At 42.1% G+C, this 17701-nt stretch overlaps 1 protein-coding gene across 1 annotated transcript in view; it reads right to left on the reverse strand.

Moving 5' to 3' along the window:
• ME3 (malic enzyme 3) overlaps positions 1-17701 on the reverse strand; it is a 125931-nt gene that overhangs the window by 40442 nt on the left and 67788 nt on the right. Inside the window, exon 6 of the mRNA XM_083362128.1 lies at positions 9645-9806. Within this exon, the coding sequence (XP_083218254.1) occupies positions 9645-9806 (162 nt within the window). The remainder of the gene's footprint in view (positions 1-9644; positions 9807-17701) is intronic.

Consider the following 17701-nt stretch of genomic DNA (forward strand, 5'->3'; position numbering starts at 1 on the left):
AGCATCTTTAAAGCAGATGTGTCTTCCTGGGAACATAGGGCAATTGCAGTGGGTAGCTTTGGAGCATTATGTAGGACCATGTTTTTCAAACTTGGCAACTTCAGATGTATGGACCTGAACTCCCAGAATTCCCCCAGTTAGGTAGTCCTCGACTTACGACCACAACTGAGCCGCAAATGTCTGTTGTTAAGTGAGAGTCTTTGTTAAGTGAGTTTTGCCCCATTTTACGACTTTCTTTGCCACAGTTGTTAAGCAAATCATTGCAGTTGATAAGTGAGGAACCCGGTTGTTAAGTGAATCTGATTTTCCCATGAACTTTTCATGTCAGAAAGTCACCAAAGGGGATCATGTGACCCCGGGACACAGCAATGTTCATAAATATGAACCAGTTGCCAAGCCTCTGAATTTTGATCACCTGACTATGGGAATGCTGCAGAGGTCGTAACTTTGGAAAAATGGTCGTTAAGTCACCGTTTTCAGGGATGTTGTAACTTTAAATGGTCACAAAACGAACTGCTGTAAGTTGAGGATTACCTGCATTCATAAGCAGAAATGATATTCAAAGACAGGGGATGTAGTTTCAGAATAATATTCTTGCAAACTTAGTGCTGAAGTGTCAACATCTGAACAGAGATAAGCTTTAAAGAGGTGCAGACAGAAAACATGTTTAATGTTTAAAGCACTTTTTAGAGCATCTGAAGTCCTGCACAGCCATACTAAAGAAGGACTACAAAAGATGAGGGGGTGACGTTATTCTCCAAAGCACCAGAAGGCAGGAGAAGAAACAATGGTTGGAAACTGAACAAAGAGAGAAGCAACCTGGAATTAAGGAGAAACTTCCTATCAGCGAGGACGACTAACCAGTGGAACGACTTGACTTCAGAAATCGTGGGTGCTCCATCACTGGAGAGTTTTAAGAAGAGGTTAGAGACAGTCACTTATCTGAAATGGTACAGGTTCTCCTGCTTAAACAGGGGGCTGGACTAGAAGACCTCCAAGGTCCCTTTCATCTCTATTCTATTCTATTCTGTTCTGTTCTGTTCTGTTCTGTTCTGTTCTGTTCTATTCTATTCTATTCTATTCTTATTCTTATTCTTTTCTATTTTATTCTTTTTTTATTCTATTCTATTCTATTCTTTTTCTTTTCTTTTCTACTCTTTTTCTTTTCTTTTCTTTTTTTTTCTATTCATAAAGCTGTCCTTTAGATGTATTTATTTTCCACCTTGGTCCTCATTTGACTTTTACTGTACAAACGGTAACACTTACTGCACAGTCTTTCCCCTTCCTGTGAAAAATAAAAAAATGGAATTGTCTTTGTACAAATGTACTGTTTGATTTTAGATATATTTATTAGAAGATACATTTCTGCAAAACTGTTCTTGATTTTGCTCTTGCGCCTTGCTTGGTAAAGCAAAGTTATAAACATAAGCCAATTAAATGCTTAATCCTTATTTATCGTTTTTCAGATTTGCTCCTTTCTGAGGTTGGTCCTTTTATGTTTTTCTGAGAAAATATGGTCACCGTATGTGTGTAACAGTGCAGGGCTCCTCAACCTTTTCTCCCATTGTACCACTTTTAGGATATGCCAACATCCGAGTACCACCAGTCGCCTAGCAAGGTGTCAAAAACTTGATGACCAAAAAAAAAAAAGGAAAAAAGTGATGAAATACAGGTAGTCCTCGACTTACAACAGTTCGCTTAGTGACTCTTCGAGGTTACAATGGCACTGGAAAAAGTGCCCCCCAAGCCACAGCCGAGCAACACACCTGCCTGCCTGCCTGGCGGCGCTCTTCCTCCTATCTGAGGTTTTCATTGTTGTGAGCATTTCTGTTGAGGATTGGCAGCAGGGGTGGGGTGGGGTGTGTTTGGTTTTTATTCCCCCCCCTGTCTGCTGGGTGGTTGCAGCAGGTTTTGGTTACTTCACATGATCCTGGGACACTGTGACCGTCATAAATATGAATCAGTTGCCAAGCATCTGAATGTAAATCACAAGACCCTGGAGATGCTGCAACATTCCAGCTGATCGGCGCTTCTTCTGGGCTCAGCAGACTTGCCGGGATCAGCGCCGAGCTCCAGCTGGAGCTGGCACTGATTCTGACACTTCCGCTGAGCCCTGACAGCCCTGCAGCTCCAGCCGTCTCTCTCTCAGGCTTGTGCGGTGCTGCCACTGGTTCAGCTCCTTCCCCTCCCCGCTACCACTTTTCTAGGATGGTCGCATTCCACCTGCCAGGTGTCAATGTATCACAGGTGGTACCTGTAACACTGGTTGAAAAGCTTCTGGCTTCTGTGTAAACAAAAAAGCTTCCTCATAAGCAAGGCAAATGTGCATCTCAGTTACAGAGTAATATTCACCCTCAGTTCAGATTTTAGTATTAATAATGAAACTGTGGAAATAACATCCTTCCACAAACTTTATGCCTCTCCATTGCTCTCCTGCCTGGAATAATAAGAGCAGGCAATTAGCAATTTACTAAATACTTTTGACTATGTGGAGGGATGTGCCCTGATGATGTTACCTAGCGGGGTACTGAAATGTCTACAAGAAGACCACCAAGCTCAGTGAATACCAAGGACCCAATAGAAGAGAATATTTGTAATTCAGGGTTGAACTGTGAGATATTGGTTCTCTCTGAGCTTGGCGGTTTTCTTGCAGATGTTTCATTACCCAACATCATCAATGCCCTGATGATGTTACCTAGTTGGGTAATGAAATGTCCAGAAGAAAACCACCAAGCTTAAGGAATACCAAGGACCCAACAGATTTTAAGTAGCATCAAGATAAAAATGTGAAGAATGTATGCTTAAAAGAAATGCTTCGATCCAAGCTCAGTTGCCTCATTTTACGACCTTACTTGCCAGAGTTGTTAAGTGAACCACTGCAGCTGTTAAGCTAGGCTAGTTAAAATGAACCTTTGCTTGTCAGAAATTGTAAAAGGTGATCACAGGACTCAGTCACTGTCATAAAGATGAACCAGTTGCCAAGTGTCTGAATTTGGATTACATGACCATGGGGATGCTGCCATGGTCATAAGTGTGAAAAGCAGTCGTAAGTCCCTTTTTTCAGTTGTAACCTCAAAGTAGATTCTGAAGTCAGGTCCACCATTTTGCCTTTGTTGACTGACACATACACACCCATGCTCCAGACACCCCGGCCGGTGGTGGGATTCAGCCGGTTCGCACCACTTCTGCAAAACCGGTAGCTAATTTTTTGTTGCCCAGGCCCAGAGTGGACTTCCGGAAGTGGCATCCACACTTCGGCAGAAGCGGTAGCTAATTTTTTGTGGCCCAGGCCCAAAGTGGACTTCCGGAAGTGGCATCCACACAGAGAACCGGTGGTTCACCTATTTCAAGGATGTCCAATCTTGGCAACTTGAGGACTTCAACTCCCAGAATTCTCCAGCCAACATGGCTGGCTGGGGAATTCTAGGAATTGAAGTCCACAGGACTTAAAAGTTGCCAAGATTGGACATCCCTGACCTATTTGAATCCCACCACTGACCGCGGCACAAATGGAAGGGTTCAGGCTTTGTCTTGTAATCGCAACCTATGTACACACAGACACACAGATCATCCTTTCAACTGAAATATTATTTTTCCAACAGAGCCATAACTCCGGTCATTAGCTAATGATTCATAGGAAGTCCTGGTTTAGGTCGGTGGGAAACAGGATTCTGGACCACATACTGGAAACAGAAGCCATATGCAAAGACCAGGGAGACAATTAAGCAGCCTGGATGACTAAGAGGAAAGAGATTTGTGTCTCAATCAATCGGCTGATTCAGCCACACCGAAAACAGGGGGATGTGAAAACATTTTTCCAAGTGACAGCATTGTTCCCACAGTGCTTTCTCGCTGACATTTCACATCATTGTGTTCGTTGTTTTCCAAAACAGCAAAGGCACAGCTGTGTTTCTCCACCAGCAAACCTAAAAGGGGATTCCCTGGATTGAAAGTCAAAGTTCTTCTCCACTGTAACACAGGGACGTCCACTGAAGACAAGGCCCCGGTTTTGTTTTGTTTTTAAACACCATCAGCTGCACTACTTGACAAAACCCACATATTTTATCCCTCACACTGATCAAGGGGACGTAGCCTCACAACCACAATCAAACCCAATATTTTTCTTACTGGAAGTCAATAAATTTTCCACAGTCCCAAGTATTAAGTATCAACTTGGATCACTTCCTCCCTTTTTTTTTGTACACCAATCTTTTTTTTATTTTTTTTTGCTGTTGTTAGTGCTGGATGTTTGGGGGGGTTTTGGTTGGTTGATTGGTTTTCTGTTCTGTATTTTATTTTTTAATCATAAAACAAAATATATTTACGGTATATATGTTTAAATAAATAATTTTTCCACAACCTTGTTGCATGATCATGACCAACAAAACAATAGCTTGCATTATTGCATAATAATAATAATAATAATAATAATAATAATAATAATAATAATAATAATTATAATTATAATAATAATAATAATAATAATAATAATAATAATAATAATAATAATAAAATAAACCACAACTGGTAGGAGAGAGATGGTTCTTATTTTCAGAAGCATTTTTGATACTCTCAATAATTGTATTCTTTAGGGCAGGAGTCTTCAAACTTGGCCCTTTTATGACTTGTGGACTTCAGCTCCCAAAATTCCTCAGCCAGCGTGCCTAGCTGAGGAATTCTGGGAGTTGAAGTCCACAAGTCATAAAAGGGCCAAGTCTGAAGACCCCTGAGCTAGCTGAACTTAATTTTGACCCTTGCTTTTTCTTTCTACCAGTAAATTTTAAGACTAAAGCAAACTTTGTCAGAATACCAAGGTTGCTGATTTTTACCGCTATATTTACCATCAGACCGGATAAACAGCCAAGCTCACATCTATCTGGCATGCTGTTGTTCTATTACAGGGTTGGGGAATGATGGCCCTTTTTTATGACTTGTGGACTTCAACTCCCAGAATTCCTGAGCTGGCTCAGGAATTCTGGGAGTTGAAGTCCACAAGTCATGAAGGGGGCCATCATTCTCCACCTCTGTTCTAAGTAGAAGAACACTGACACAGCCCTGTAATATACTGTGGGAAGTGTTTTTTTTATAGATAGCCACCATTCCCTCTGTATTGCAATATTAAGAGGATTTTTCAGTTGTTAACAAATGACGCATTTCTGTCTCTGCTTTCCTGCACTTACTGACTTTTAACAGCTTTGAGTTCTGCTCTTAAATTGGACTTTTCTTCCCTCAGCCACTTCTTCACAATAACCTGAACATCGCCCACTGTCTTTAAACATTTCACAGAAAAATGAGAAAAAGCAATTAAGAAAACAATGTGACCTTGTCAATTATGGCCGATTCACTGTTTCATCTTGTGCTTTGGGAAAATGGCCTTTGACGCTTACAAGTACATAGCTTTCTGCTTTCTGATTATCAAAACAGGGACAAAAATATACTGATTTATTTTCATCAATTGTTGGAAAAGTAAACCTTCTTATTCAGCTGGAATCTTTTTTTAAAAAAAATCTGTTGAAGGGTGAACTGGAAGGTCACCTGAGTTCGCTGGCTTTCACAGGATCTCTTGAAATGTTAACTTGTGGATTTCATGTAGAAACAGATCAGATCTATCAGGTAGAGCAGGGTTCTTCAAACGTGGCCCTTTTATGACTTGTGGACTTCAGTTCCCAGAATTCCTCAGCCAGCGTGCCTTGCTGAGGAATTCTGGGAGTTGAAGTCCACAAATCATAAAAGGGCCAAGTTTGAAGACCCCTGAGGTAGAGACGAAGGAAATAAAATCTGGTGTGGAGAAATTGGATAGAGCAATCTCCTTCAACTTGATGTCCTCTAGATGTTGTAGAGCTCCCATACTTTTGGCTGACTGTGACTTGGGGGAGCTGAAATCCTACACATCTGCAGAGCACAAAGATAGAAATGGATGAACTGAGGAGAACTATCTCCTAAATATCATGAACTAGCCAACAATACTTTCAGGAAAAAAGTAGTCATTCATGCAACACAGCATTACCTTATAGAATTTGCTGCTGCAGATGGGAAGACGCTAGATTCCTTCCTTCCTTCCTTCCTTCCTTCCTTCCTTCCTTCCTTCCTTCCTTCCTTCCTTCCTTCCTTCCTTCCTTCCTTCCTTCCTTCCTTCCTTTCTTTATAACAGAACAGAATAGCAGAGTTGAAAGGGACCTTGGAGGTCTTCTGGTCCAACCCCCTGCTCTGGCAGGAAATCCTATACCATTTCAGACAAACGGTTGTCCAATCACCTTAACCATTAGACTAAATGGAGGATTTTCCAAATTTATGGCAGATTAATGTAGGAAGAGCTGTGAGTCATTTATAGATGATGTGAGGAACGGACAATCGGCAATCGTGGAATGAGTGGGGCCTATCACAATGAATTAGTTGCTTGCAGAATCCTCTGAAGCAGGGAAGATTAATTTTTTCGCTCTCCTTTTTTATCTAAATTTCAAAGGAATCTTAAAATGAGACCCTTTTTAATACTTGGGGAGGTGTTGGGTTAAGGCAGAATGGATGCCTTAAGTGTTTAAGACCTTTGACATTATTCCTCTAAGGAGTAACAGCCGTAGGACACAAATGCAGCATCATTACTGCCTTGGGATTTAGTTGGTTGGAGTTTAGTTCAGCCCTGGGAAGGAGGATGCTGGCATTAAGCAGATGGACCTCTGGATCTATCCTTTGTGATTTGCAATATAATGCCAAAGTGCGGCACCCTACACCAGACTGCAGGTAGTCCTCGAGCCTGTCCATTATGGTTGTAAGCCGCGGTGGTCGTTAAGCAAGGCGCCCCTGTGATCACATGTTGGGAAACTGCTGGCCAGGCAAGGAGGAGGGATCAAGTGAGGAATTAGCCTGGAGTTACTGCGCAGCCGCAAGCGACTGAGGGCTGATTTTGTCAAAGTTCCATGGGACTTTTATCTGTTTGTTCTCAAGAGAAGGCAAGCAGTCTGGGGAGATTCCTGTATTATAGGCAGAATATAATAAAGTAGTTAGCTTGAGCCCTTATACAAGCGGGCCTGGTTGCTTGCATCTGATATCACCTCGCTTAGCAACCGTCTTCCATTGCAGTTGTTAAGTGACTGCCTGGATTTTTAAGCAGAGGAAAGGAACCTCAATGTGTGGGGGAGGCCCTCAGAGGCCAGTCGTAGGCCCGGGGCTACACTTCAGCTCCTCCCCTGCTTCCATGTGGCCTGTCCCAGTCTTTCCAGCACTTTCCGGACTCCTGAGGTACCTTGTACTCTGCTTCCTGCCCCGCTGGGTCCCACACACGTGTGCCTATCTCCCATCTTGCTGGCTCCCCACCGCTCTTCGGCCTGCTTCCCACCCTGCTGGGTCCCCCATATGGGAGCGCCGGGGCAGGATCAGGAAGGAAGAACAAGCCGATCCGCCCTGTGGCCTCCACATAATACAGAAAATTAAATTTAAATCTATATTCTGTCTTGACATTCCGAGAGAAGTTCCAGCTGACGCTGTTTCTAATTTTTCTTACTAGAGGGTGGTGAGACCATATAGGCTATTGTGAGATCTCAGGAGAAAAGGCTGGATAGTGCAGCAATAAAAATTGGATTGGGGCTCCAAGTAAGATTGGAATTACTTTATTTTGCATAGGTCACAAGGCTCAGCCTTTGCTTCAGCCCCCTACTGTTTTAACCAGTAAGTTGCCAAAGGTTTTTTTAAGTACTTTATTTTAATGAAAAGCATTTTGTTAGCTAACTTGATCACATCAAATAGCACGAGATATTTGCTGGCCAAAAACAAAAGGGGGGGGGAGTTACAGATGTCCCTTCTGGCATGGACTTCAGCTGTTGGATTGCATCCTTTTGCAGCCAAAGGCCAGAAAACTGCTAACAGATGCAATCCTCTCATATCATCGCAAACATTAGGGTGTGTGCAAACTGACAAAACACCGAAATTAATTAGGCTTGAATTCTTTATTTGCCGAAATGTGATCGCCTCCGGTCACGCAGAGGGATGTCTGCATTTCCTTCTGACTAGTGCAGGAAAATTCACATCCATCTGATCGACTGGAAAGATTTCATCACAATCCCTCGTGCTGAAAAACTGAGATGGCCCCGTTGGCTGCAGCAAGTAACGATTGCAATTTTCAGCCAGGCGAATGGGAGGGTGCTTATTACTGATCTGCAATCACTTGACTTGTTGAAATGGTTTAGACAATTTCGATTCTTCTATTCCAACCTCCTGCTCAAGCAGGAGAACCTATACTAGGGGTAGGCAACCTTGGCTCTTTTATGACTCGTGGACTTCAACTCCCAGAATGGCTGGTCAGGAATTCTGGGAGTTGAAGTCCACGAGTCCTAAAAGAGCCAAGGTTGCCTACCCCTGACCTATACTATTCCAAATGGCTGTCCAATCTCTTCTTTTAAAAGCCTCCAGTGATGGAGCACCTACAACTTCTGAAGGCAAACCATTCCACAGATTAATTTTTCTCACTGTCAGGAAATTTCTCCTTAGTTCTAGGTTGCTTCTCTCCTTGACTAGTTTCCATCCATTGTTTCTTGTCCTGCCTGTAGATGCTTTGGAGAATAGGATGATCACCTCTTCTTTGTGGCAACCTCTAAGATATTGGAACACTGCTACCATGTCACCCTTCGTTCTTCTTTTCCTTAGGAGTAATAAACACAGATCTGTTCATTAGGATCATAGACTCTGACGGTTACCACCCATGATGGTCAATTTAGGCTTCTCCATAATGGTTTTCAAGTTCAGACCAGGTCAACAGGCTTTGCTATGTCTGTTCTACATTCAGCATTCCCTGAAAATACTAAGTAGGCTATTATTCAGTTCCGACATGTCTTGGGCAATCTTCCCTAAGTGAAACCAAAGCCCAGCAGGCTCAAGATAGGGTTCTAATCTAGAGATTAGCTTTCAAACAAACATACCGTTGACACCGTCCAACGTATTTTAAGGTACATGCAGTCTAATGATATAGTCAGGCTATCCCAAAGGTGCTTTTTCAAAAGGCAACTGGACTTTCTTGGGATTTTCCCCCCCTTGAAAATGTTTTGTTTCTCGGCCCCCGCTGCCTTGGCCCTGGCCCAGAGACCCTCCTTCTGCCAGAGACCCTGAACGAAATAATAATAATAATAATAATAATAATAATAATAATAATAATAATAATAATAATAATAATAATAATTTAATTTCTATACCGCCCTTCTCCCAAAGGACTCAGGGCGGTGTACAGGGCAATACAATAAATGTAGATGTAGAGCTGGCCACGCCCACCCAGTAGGCCATATGCACTCTAGCCACGCCCACCCAGTAGGCCACGCCTACCCTGGCCATACCCATCCGGCCCCCTGAGGGCAACCGCAATGCTAATGCGGCCCTCAATGAAATTGAGTTTGACACCCCTGCTCTAGAAGAATGTAAATCCTTCTATTTGCCACTATTCAATCAGAACTGAAGAAGCTTCTTGGTTGAGAAGTGAAACGTTTTCAAGGGAAAAAAAAAACCCCAAGAAAGTCCAGTTGCCTTTTGAAAAACACCTTTGGGATGATCTATGACCTGGATGATTGAGAATCTCCATATAGACAGATGTAATTCAGGCAGCTCTGATCCACACTTTTAAGGTAGTAAAAGAGATCTAAAAGAAAGCCAGCAAGCCACCTCACCTCGTTGTCAGTGCCAACGTCCAGAAGAACGGGGAGGCACTGCTGTGGGTGAACGCCACCGCAAGCGGTATAGAGTGCGAGTTTTCCGACTGGAATGCCCATCCCGTAGCTTCCTAGATCGCCCAAGCCTAAAATTCTTTCTCCGTCGGTCACCACAATAGCCTGAAAAAAGAAGAGAGGAATCCGCTATCGAAAGAAGCATTCAGTGAAGCGTTGATTTCCAAGCGGTTTGGAAGGACAATGGATTGTTTCACAACCAATGGAGCTTTTGTCTGATAAGACTGAAACACTGGTTTTGCACAAACAAGATGTGGATGACTGGCTTACGTGCGTGATGTTCCCTATACAAATTCTGGATTGACTCAGTTACTTATCACAATGGGTTTATCATTTTTACCTTATTTTTTTAAAGCAAAAATAATAAGAATAAGAATGCAAGGCATCTGTTGATCTATAGAAAGGAATATTTGTAGTTAAGGATAGAACTATGGGGTCCTTGATGCACTGATGATGTTACCTAGTTTGTGTAATGAAACCTCTGCAAGGAAACAACGAAGCTCAGAGAGCACCAATGACCTCTTGTATGTACCCTGAGACACTAATATTCCCCTTTATCGATACAATCACTAATGATCTAAGCTGGTGCGTATAAGAACTTAAAGACGTACTTGTGGATAGACATTTTTTGCTGTGAGGTCCTTGGTGGTCTATGAGCTTGGAGGTTTCCTTGCAGACGCTTCATTACCCAACTAGGTAACAACATCAGGGCAACACGTTTTGCAAAATGATATCCATCAGGTCATAAAGATTCGGAAATGACTTGAGTAACTGAACCACAAATGTAATACTGAACTGTGTATTTTGTATATTTTGTCTCTTGAAATAATGTAAAGGGAACAAATATATCCTCACATCGTTGTTGTCATTCCATTGCTAAGTTGTATCCAACTCTTTGTGACCCCATGGACCACAGCACAACAGGCACTTCCTGTACTCCACTGTCTCCTGGAGGTTGCCCAAATTCATGTTCAATGCATCAATCACACTATCTAACCATCACCTCCTCTGCCATACCCTTCTCCTTTTGCCTCCAATCTTTCTCAACATCAGAATCTTTTCCAATCAGCATATCCTCACATAGCTCTCCACTGCGTTGCAAGTGCATCAGGAGAAGAAGCCCATAAGTATATGTATGGATTATTTGGACCATAAGAAAGGCTGAGCTCCAAAGAATTGAAGCCTTTGAACTATGGTGCTGGAGAAGACTCCTGCGAGTCCCTTGGACTGCAAGGTCAGTCCTAGAGGAGATCAACCCTGACTGCTCTTTAGAAGGCCAGATCCTGAAGTTGAAACTCAAATACTTTGACCACCTAATGAGAAGGAAGGACTCACTGGAGAAGAGCCTAATGCTGGGAAAGGTTGAGGGCAAGAGAAGAAGGGGACGACAGAGAATGAGGTGGCTGGATAGAATCACTGAAGCAGTAGGTGTGAGCCTAAATGGACTCCAGAAGATGGTAGAGGACAGGAAGGCCTGGAGGAACGTTGTCTATGGGATCGCGATGGGTCGGACACGACTTCGCAACTAACAACAACAACAATGGATTATAATTTTATTATTTGATTTAGACCTGCCACAATCAAACCAAGAAGAGAAGCAACCTGGGAGCTAAGGAGAAATTTCCTATTAGTGAGACCAATTAACCAATGGAATAGCTTGCCTCCAGAAGTTGTGGGTGCTCTATCACTGAAGGCCTTCAAAAAGAGGCTGTCTGAAATGACATAGGCTCTCCTGCCCAAATAGGGGGCTTGGACTAGAAGACCCCCCCCAAGGCCCCTTCCAACTCTATTATTCCAGGTTCTAAGAGGCTTTCAGCAGCTTACTTCAAAAGATCTACCTATTTTAGGGATTGGGTGGAAGAGAATGAGAGATGCTGGGCTTACTTAGAAATAGACTGCTGAGAATTTTTTTTCCCCAGCTGAGAAGGAATTTGCTTTAAAATATTAACATATTACAGATGATTAAAGGGAGAAATCCCAGGAGGATTTAAACATGTGCCATATGGCTTGCGGTTCTGAAGACAAACGGGCATCGCTGTTTGATAGAAAACAATGAAAGCCATGGATGGGAATCAACCTTTTCCATTTCTTTAGATCACTCCATTGTTTTCAGCTGATGAAACAAATTCCAATGCATCTACAGATAATTGTTTGTGGCCTGGGCTGTGGGTAGAAAAAAAAAATCCTTCTCTTTGCACAAAAAGCACCACTGACCTGAATATATATTTGTAGTCTGAGTGCTTTGGATTTGCTAGCATCTGAGTCTCACTGGCCTTATTAAACATGTTACAGATGCAGTAAAACCCTCAGTACTGACATGCATTTCTTTGTTTTAAGATGTGGGCAATCAATCACTATCCCAGCAATGTCAAATATTTTTTGGTATTTTTCTCCTTCTCAAAGCAGTTGTCTCGGTCTTGCTCTGTAGCAGCCTTTAACCTTTCAGAATAACAGAATGACAGAGTTGGAAGGGACCTTGGAGGTTGTCTAGTCCAACCCCTTGCTCGAGCAGGAGACTCTATACCAGGGGTCGGCAACCTGAAAAAGCAAAAGAGCCACTGGGAACCGGTTCCATCACACATAAAAAAAAGTGGGAGCCGCGCGCGTGCATCCATGCACGCACATGCGCATACACGCCCGAACACCAGCAGGTCTCGACATGGGTGTTCGGGCGGAGCTGCGCGTGCACCTCTCCAAAGGCTTGGAGAGGTGTGCGCGCAGCTCCGCCCGAACAGCGGTTTGGAGACCTGCTGGTGTTCGGGCGGAGGTCGGGCAGCAGTTTGGAGGTCCCAGGGGTGGCTCTGGCGACGCCCGGGCTGAAGGCGGCGCCGCAACCCAGCGCCCGTCACCACGGAGACCCGTCGCCGCTGGCGTGCAGGTGCGTCCACATTAAAAAAAGTGGAACCGCGCAGCAGGTCTCCAAACCGCACCTCCACCCGAACACCAGCAGGTCTCGACACGGGTGTTCAGGCAGAGGTGCGCGCGCAGCTCCGCCCGAACGGCGGTTTGGAGACCTGCTGGTGCGGGCCGCAGCAGCTTTCTAAACCGGCACCAGCAGGTCTCCAAACCGCACCTCCGCCCGAACACCAGCAGGTCTCCAAATGGGTGTTCGGGCGGAGGTGCGAGAGAGGTGCGCGCGCAGCTCTCCAAACCTTTGGTGTGGTGCGCGCGCACCTCCTCCCGTTTGGAGTGGTGCACGCGCACCTGCTCCCGTTCGGAGTGGTGCGCGCGCACCTCCTCCCCTTCGGAGAGGTGCGTGCGCACCGGGCGACTGGGAGCCGCAGGAGATGGCTCAAAGAGCCGCATGCGGCTCCGGAGCCATGGGTTGCCGACCCGTGCTCTATACCATTTCAGACAAATGGCTGTCCAATCTCTTCTTGAAAACCTCTAGGGATGAAGCATCCACAACTTCCGGAGGCAAGTCATTCCACTGATTAATTGTTCTTACCGTTAGGAAATTTCTCCTAGGTTGCTTCTCTCCTTGGTTATCTTGGTGATAATTACAGTCTAAATTTGGGTATATGTGTGGAGGAAGGTTAAGTAAAGCCGTGCCTATCTTTTTGGCAAGGAACGGTTTATGACAAAAATCATTTAGGTTATCAAACCCAGGGATGTGTCAAAATCACTTTTAAGGAAGATTCACGGAAGACTGACAAGCCTATTTAGGACACGCAATTAGGTCCAGGAAACTGGCATCTTGAAGAGAACTGGAAAAGATTTCTACTAAGAACTGTAAAAAGGCATAATCAGCCAGTAGCCAACACTCAACTGGCTCCATTGATGGTGTGACTTGGGGCAACAGCTACAATTCACACCTCGCACAGGGTCTGCCAGGATTCTCTGTATAAATGGGGCATACCATCCTTTCCTCAGAGTGACTGTGGAGCCTCATATCAAATTATAGATCACATTGTGACCGGCTATAAGCTGGTGGCATATACTGGTCCAGTATCTGATCTTTTTTAATATAAATGATGCTGTGCTTCAATGGTTAAATGGCCTGGACCAGGGGTGGGGAATGATGGCCTTTTTATGACCTTATGACTCAGAGTACCTGAGCCAGCTATGCTAGTTCAGGAATTCTGGGGGTTAAAGTCCACAAGTCATAAAAGGGCCATTGTTTCCCATCCTTGGCCTAGACCAGGGGTAGGCAACCTTGGCTTTTTTTATGACTCGTGGACTTCAACTCCCAGAATTCCTGAGCCAGCCATGCTGAGGGGAAAGGGAGAGGTTTCCAAGCTGAGCCATGCTGGCTTTGGAATTCTGGGAGTTGAAGTTCACGAGTCATAAACGAGCCAAGGTTGCCCACCCCTGGCCTAGACATCTTTTTAAATATATAAATATGCAATATATAATATATAAATAAATATATAAACATAATAAAACATATTACATTTTACCAGTCTAGGTAAAATGTTAATATGTATTGCTAGTTCATCTATGATATGCCATACGCTAAATAAATAAATAAGGGCAGCAGCTTCACATTTTCCATTTCTGAATCCTAGACATTTCCCCTCCCCCCTGTATTTTGCCATGCAGGTTAGATGTCTGAATTCTAACCCAGTTTGCTTCGGTGTGTTTTTTGAACTGAACTTTGGTCTTCCATTTGTAGTCAGGAACTGGGCAGCCATGGGATCAAAAAGCTATGAGTCACTCTTTGATCTTAAATCCTGATAAAATCAAAGTATATGCCCAGTCCTACCACAGAAATTGCTGTTTTAAAAGAAGCAAACCCCAGCTTAACCACATGACTGGTTTTAGCTTGATTTGCTTTGATTCTGAAAAGTTCTTTAATTACCGGTATGCTAACTTCTAATTTACAAATGCTAGGAGTCATTTCTTTAAAATTAATTCTGCATGAGAAGGCTGCCAATCTTTTTTTTTTAAAAAAAAATAGTTTATTAATTTTCCAATTGTACATTTAAGTATTTAAAAAGCAATACGGTGTCTGGGTTAATCAATAGTTCAATAACATAAAAATCTTTAGTACAAATCTCAAGTTACAAGATCAAATATTTCCTCTCTTTTTCCTTTAATATCTACTGTCTCACATTTAAGCTAATACAGTTCTTATTATATCAACTCAGTACAAACATCATTATTACATTTATCAATAAATTTTTAGCTTATACATATCTTAATTACTTTTACATTCAATCTTCATAAACAATCCATGTCCTGTTATTAATTTTTTCCCAAATTTTCAATATTCCAATTTTACATTTGATATTTATAATTTTCAGACTTTACGTAACCAAAATTTCCCTTATCTCAATTCATAACAGAATCTAATGTTCAAAATACACATTTTATCTATTTGAATATAGTCTTGTTCTATTTCCTAAAAGTTATCTGTTTCCCACTATATTAAATCATCTACTTAATAATACAATATTCCCTTTAATAAATCAAAATCATTACACACACACACACACACACACACACACACACACACACACACATGTACTTAAAGTATAAAATCTTCAAACACTGGGATGGATAAAAAACAGTCGTTTATTGCTAAAAGATCATAATAAGCAATAAAAAGTAACTGTTTAAAGCATATCTACGCATTCAAAATACACTTGCTTAGTCCCAGACACGGGACAAATCTTATTTCCTGTTTCAGCCTAGCCCAAGGCCATCTACAGGCAGTAGCCACAGCAGCAGCAGCTCATATTTGTGTAAATTTTTTGGCTTGCTAACAAAGAATAAAGGGAGACTGATATGATCATTTCAAAGTTATTTGTGCTCATCAGTCAGCCATACCCTTCTGAGATTCGAACCTGGGCCAACTGCATCTTAAGCAGTTGTTTTTAACCCCTAGGCCACAGGCTCTCTCTCTCTCTCTTTGTTAGCTGAGAAGCAAGGGAGATATATGTTAAATGTTTGTTAGTCTGGGACTAAGCAAGTGTATTGTGAATGCTTGACAAACATTTAATACATATCTTCCTTGGAGAGAGAGAGAGAGAGAGAGAGGGAGGGAGGGAGGGAGGGAGAGAGAGAGAGAGAGAGAGAGAGAGAGAGAGAGAGAAAGAGAGAGAGAGAGAGCGCCTGTGGCCTAGGGGTTAAAATAACTGCTTAAGACAAGCCAAAAAATTTACATATACATATACATATACATATACATATACATATACATATACATATACATATACATATATATATATATATATATATATATATATATATATATATATATATATATATATATGTTAATCAATAAATCAAACATATTCATAATATTTTTTTCTTTTGAGTCTAATTTTTAAATATTAGATAAAATCCTTATTTTCAACTAATTTCCAAATATTTTCAATCTAATGACCAAAATTCCCCTTATCTCAACTTCTCCCTTTAACCCTCTAATTAATAATATGAAATCCCCTCTAATAAATAAAAAAGACCCAATTTTCTTCAGCCTTATTCTGGCTTTCTTCCTTTGCCAACTAGCCTTCCATATCAGTGCTTTTAGATCATCAAATAGAGATCCCTCTATTATTATATGTTATTTGAAATAAGAGAGACCATTGTCATTTTTTGGGAAGGGCTAGCCCATTTGTATTCATTAAATTGTTTACCTATTATTCCAATTCCCCATGATTGCCCTGATATGTTTATCTTCCATTCAGTCTCTTCTTCTTCTTCTTCTCAAATTTTTTCTGATTTATATAGAAAGTCTTTTCCATTATCAGTGTTGTCACTCCCTTTTCTAGATTTTCTATTAACTGTAGTTATTGGTCAATTGAGTCCTCTGTCTTAATATTTGATTGTTCCACTTCTTCTGTTATCTTCTGTGTTGTCAGTTCTTTGGCTGTAGTCAAAGTTTGGGTTTGTGTATCTAAGCTGGCATCTTGTTCTTTTATGTTAGGCCTTATTTTATCACAAGCAGAAATGTACTGCTTTCAACATGGAAAGGATCTTTTCCTGGTCTTCATCCATATTCTCTTAATAATGTGTAAAGTTGAGGACTTTAAAATCAGATGTTAAAAATAATTTTATAAGTAGGTATGGGACCTCTCTTTCACATGTTTATAGATAGTTTTTATAGTAGAAGTCGTTTGTCAAGATTTTATAGTCCAAGGTATTTTATCACCTCATATAGTAACCAATGTTCCTCAAATAATCCTTTTTCCAATTTTGGTCCCCAAGTTTCAGGAACATATAAATCCAGTTAGATTAAAGTTGTTCTTTTAGTGGTTTAATTTCCCTGGGTAGTCAGTCGCAACTATTCTTAGAGGGTGGGATAGAAATTCCCCTCCCTCTCTCCTCACAGGGGGAAAGATACTTTGGGCAGCTTTTACAGGAAAAGAAAACACTTAGGATAAAGAGAAGATTGGATCTCGCCCAGTTTCATCCACGTTGCTTTAGAAGTGCTTGGTGGTGAGTTTGACTTTGGCTGTCTGCAGCTTAGTGACGAGCCATATTGCTATGGCCGGTCTTTCCTCCACTGTTTTGGAGGGCTTCCCCAGATCGAGCAGAAGGGCTGCCGCCCTCCCATGATCAAGCGGGGGTCCCCTCCTTGCTCGTTGCCCCTACAGGGCGACTTTCGATCCTTTCCAGGGTCCCCCAGAGAAACGAAACCAAACGCGGAAGACGGAGCTTGCCTTCTAGCAACCGCAGTGGCCGCGATGGCAAACTGGAAGTCCAGCTGCCAATCTTTCTGATGGGCATGTGGATGAATTCCAACTTCTTCAGAGCACAATGGAGGGATGTTACTATGGAAATGCAGAATTTCTAATGCAAAAAAAAAAGGGCTGCGGAAACAACTTTGCCTCAAAACTATAATTCTACATTACTAAGTGTAGACAAGAGAGATTCATATTATTATTATTTTTTTAAAAAAATAGCCATGATTATACATGCTCAGAAATGAAATCTTCATTATATCTTAATTTATTTCTATCCCGCCTTAATTATTTTTTATCAATAACTCAAGGCGGCAAACAAAAATTCTTCCGTCTCCTATTTTCCTCACTACAACCTTGTGAGGTGGG

This window comes from Vipera ursinii (assembly GCF_947247035.1).
Source record: "Vipera ursinii genome assembly, chromosome: 4".
In the NCBI taxonomy this organism is placed as follows: domain Eukaryota; kingdom Metazoa; phylum Chordata; class Lepidosauria; order Squamata; family Viperidae; genus Vipera; species Vipera ursinii.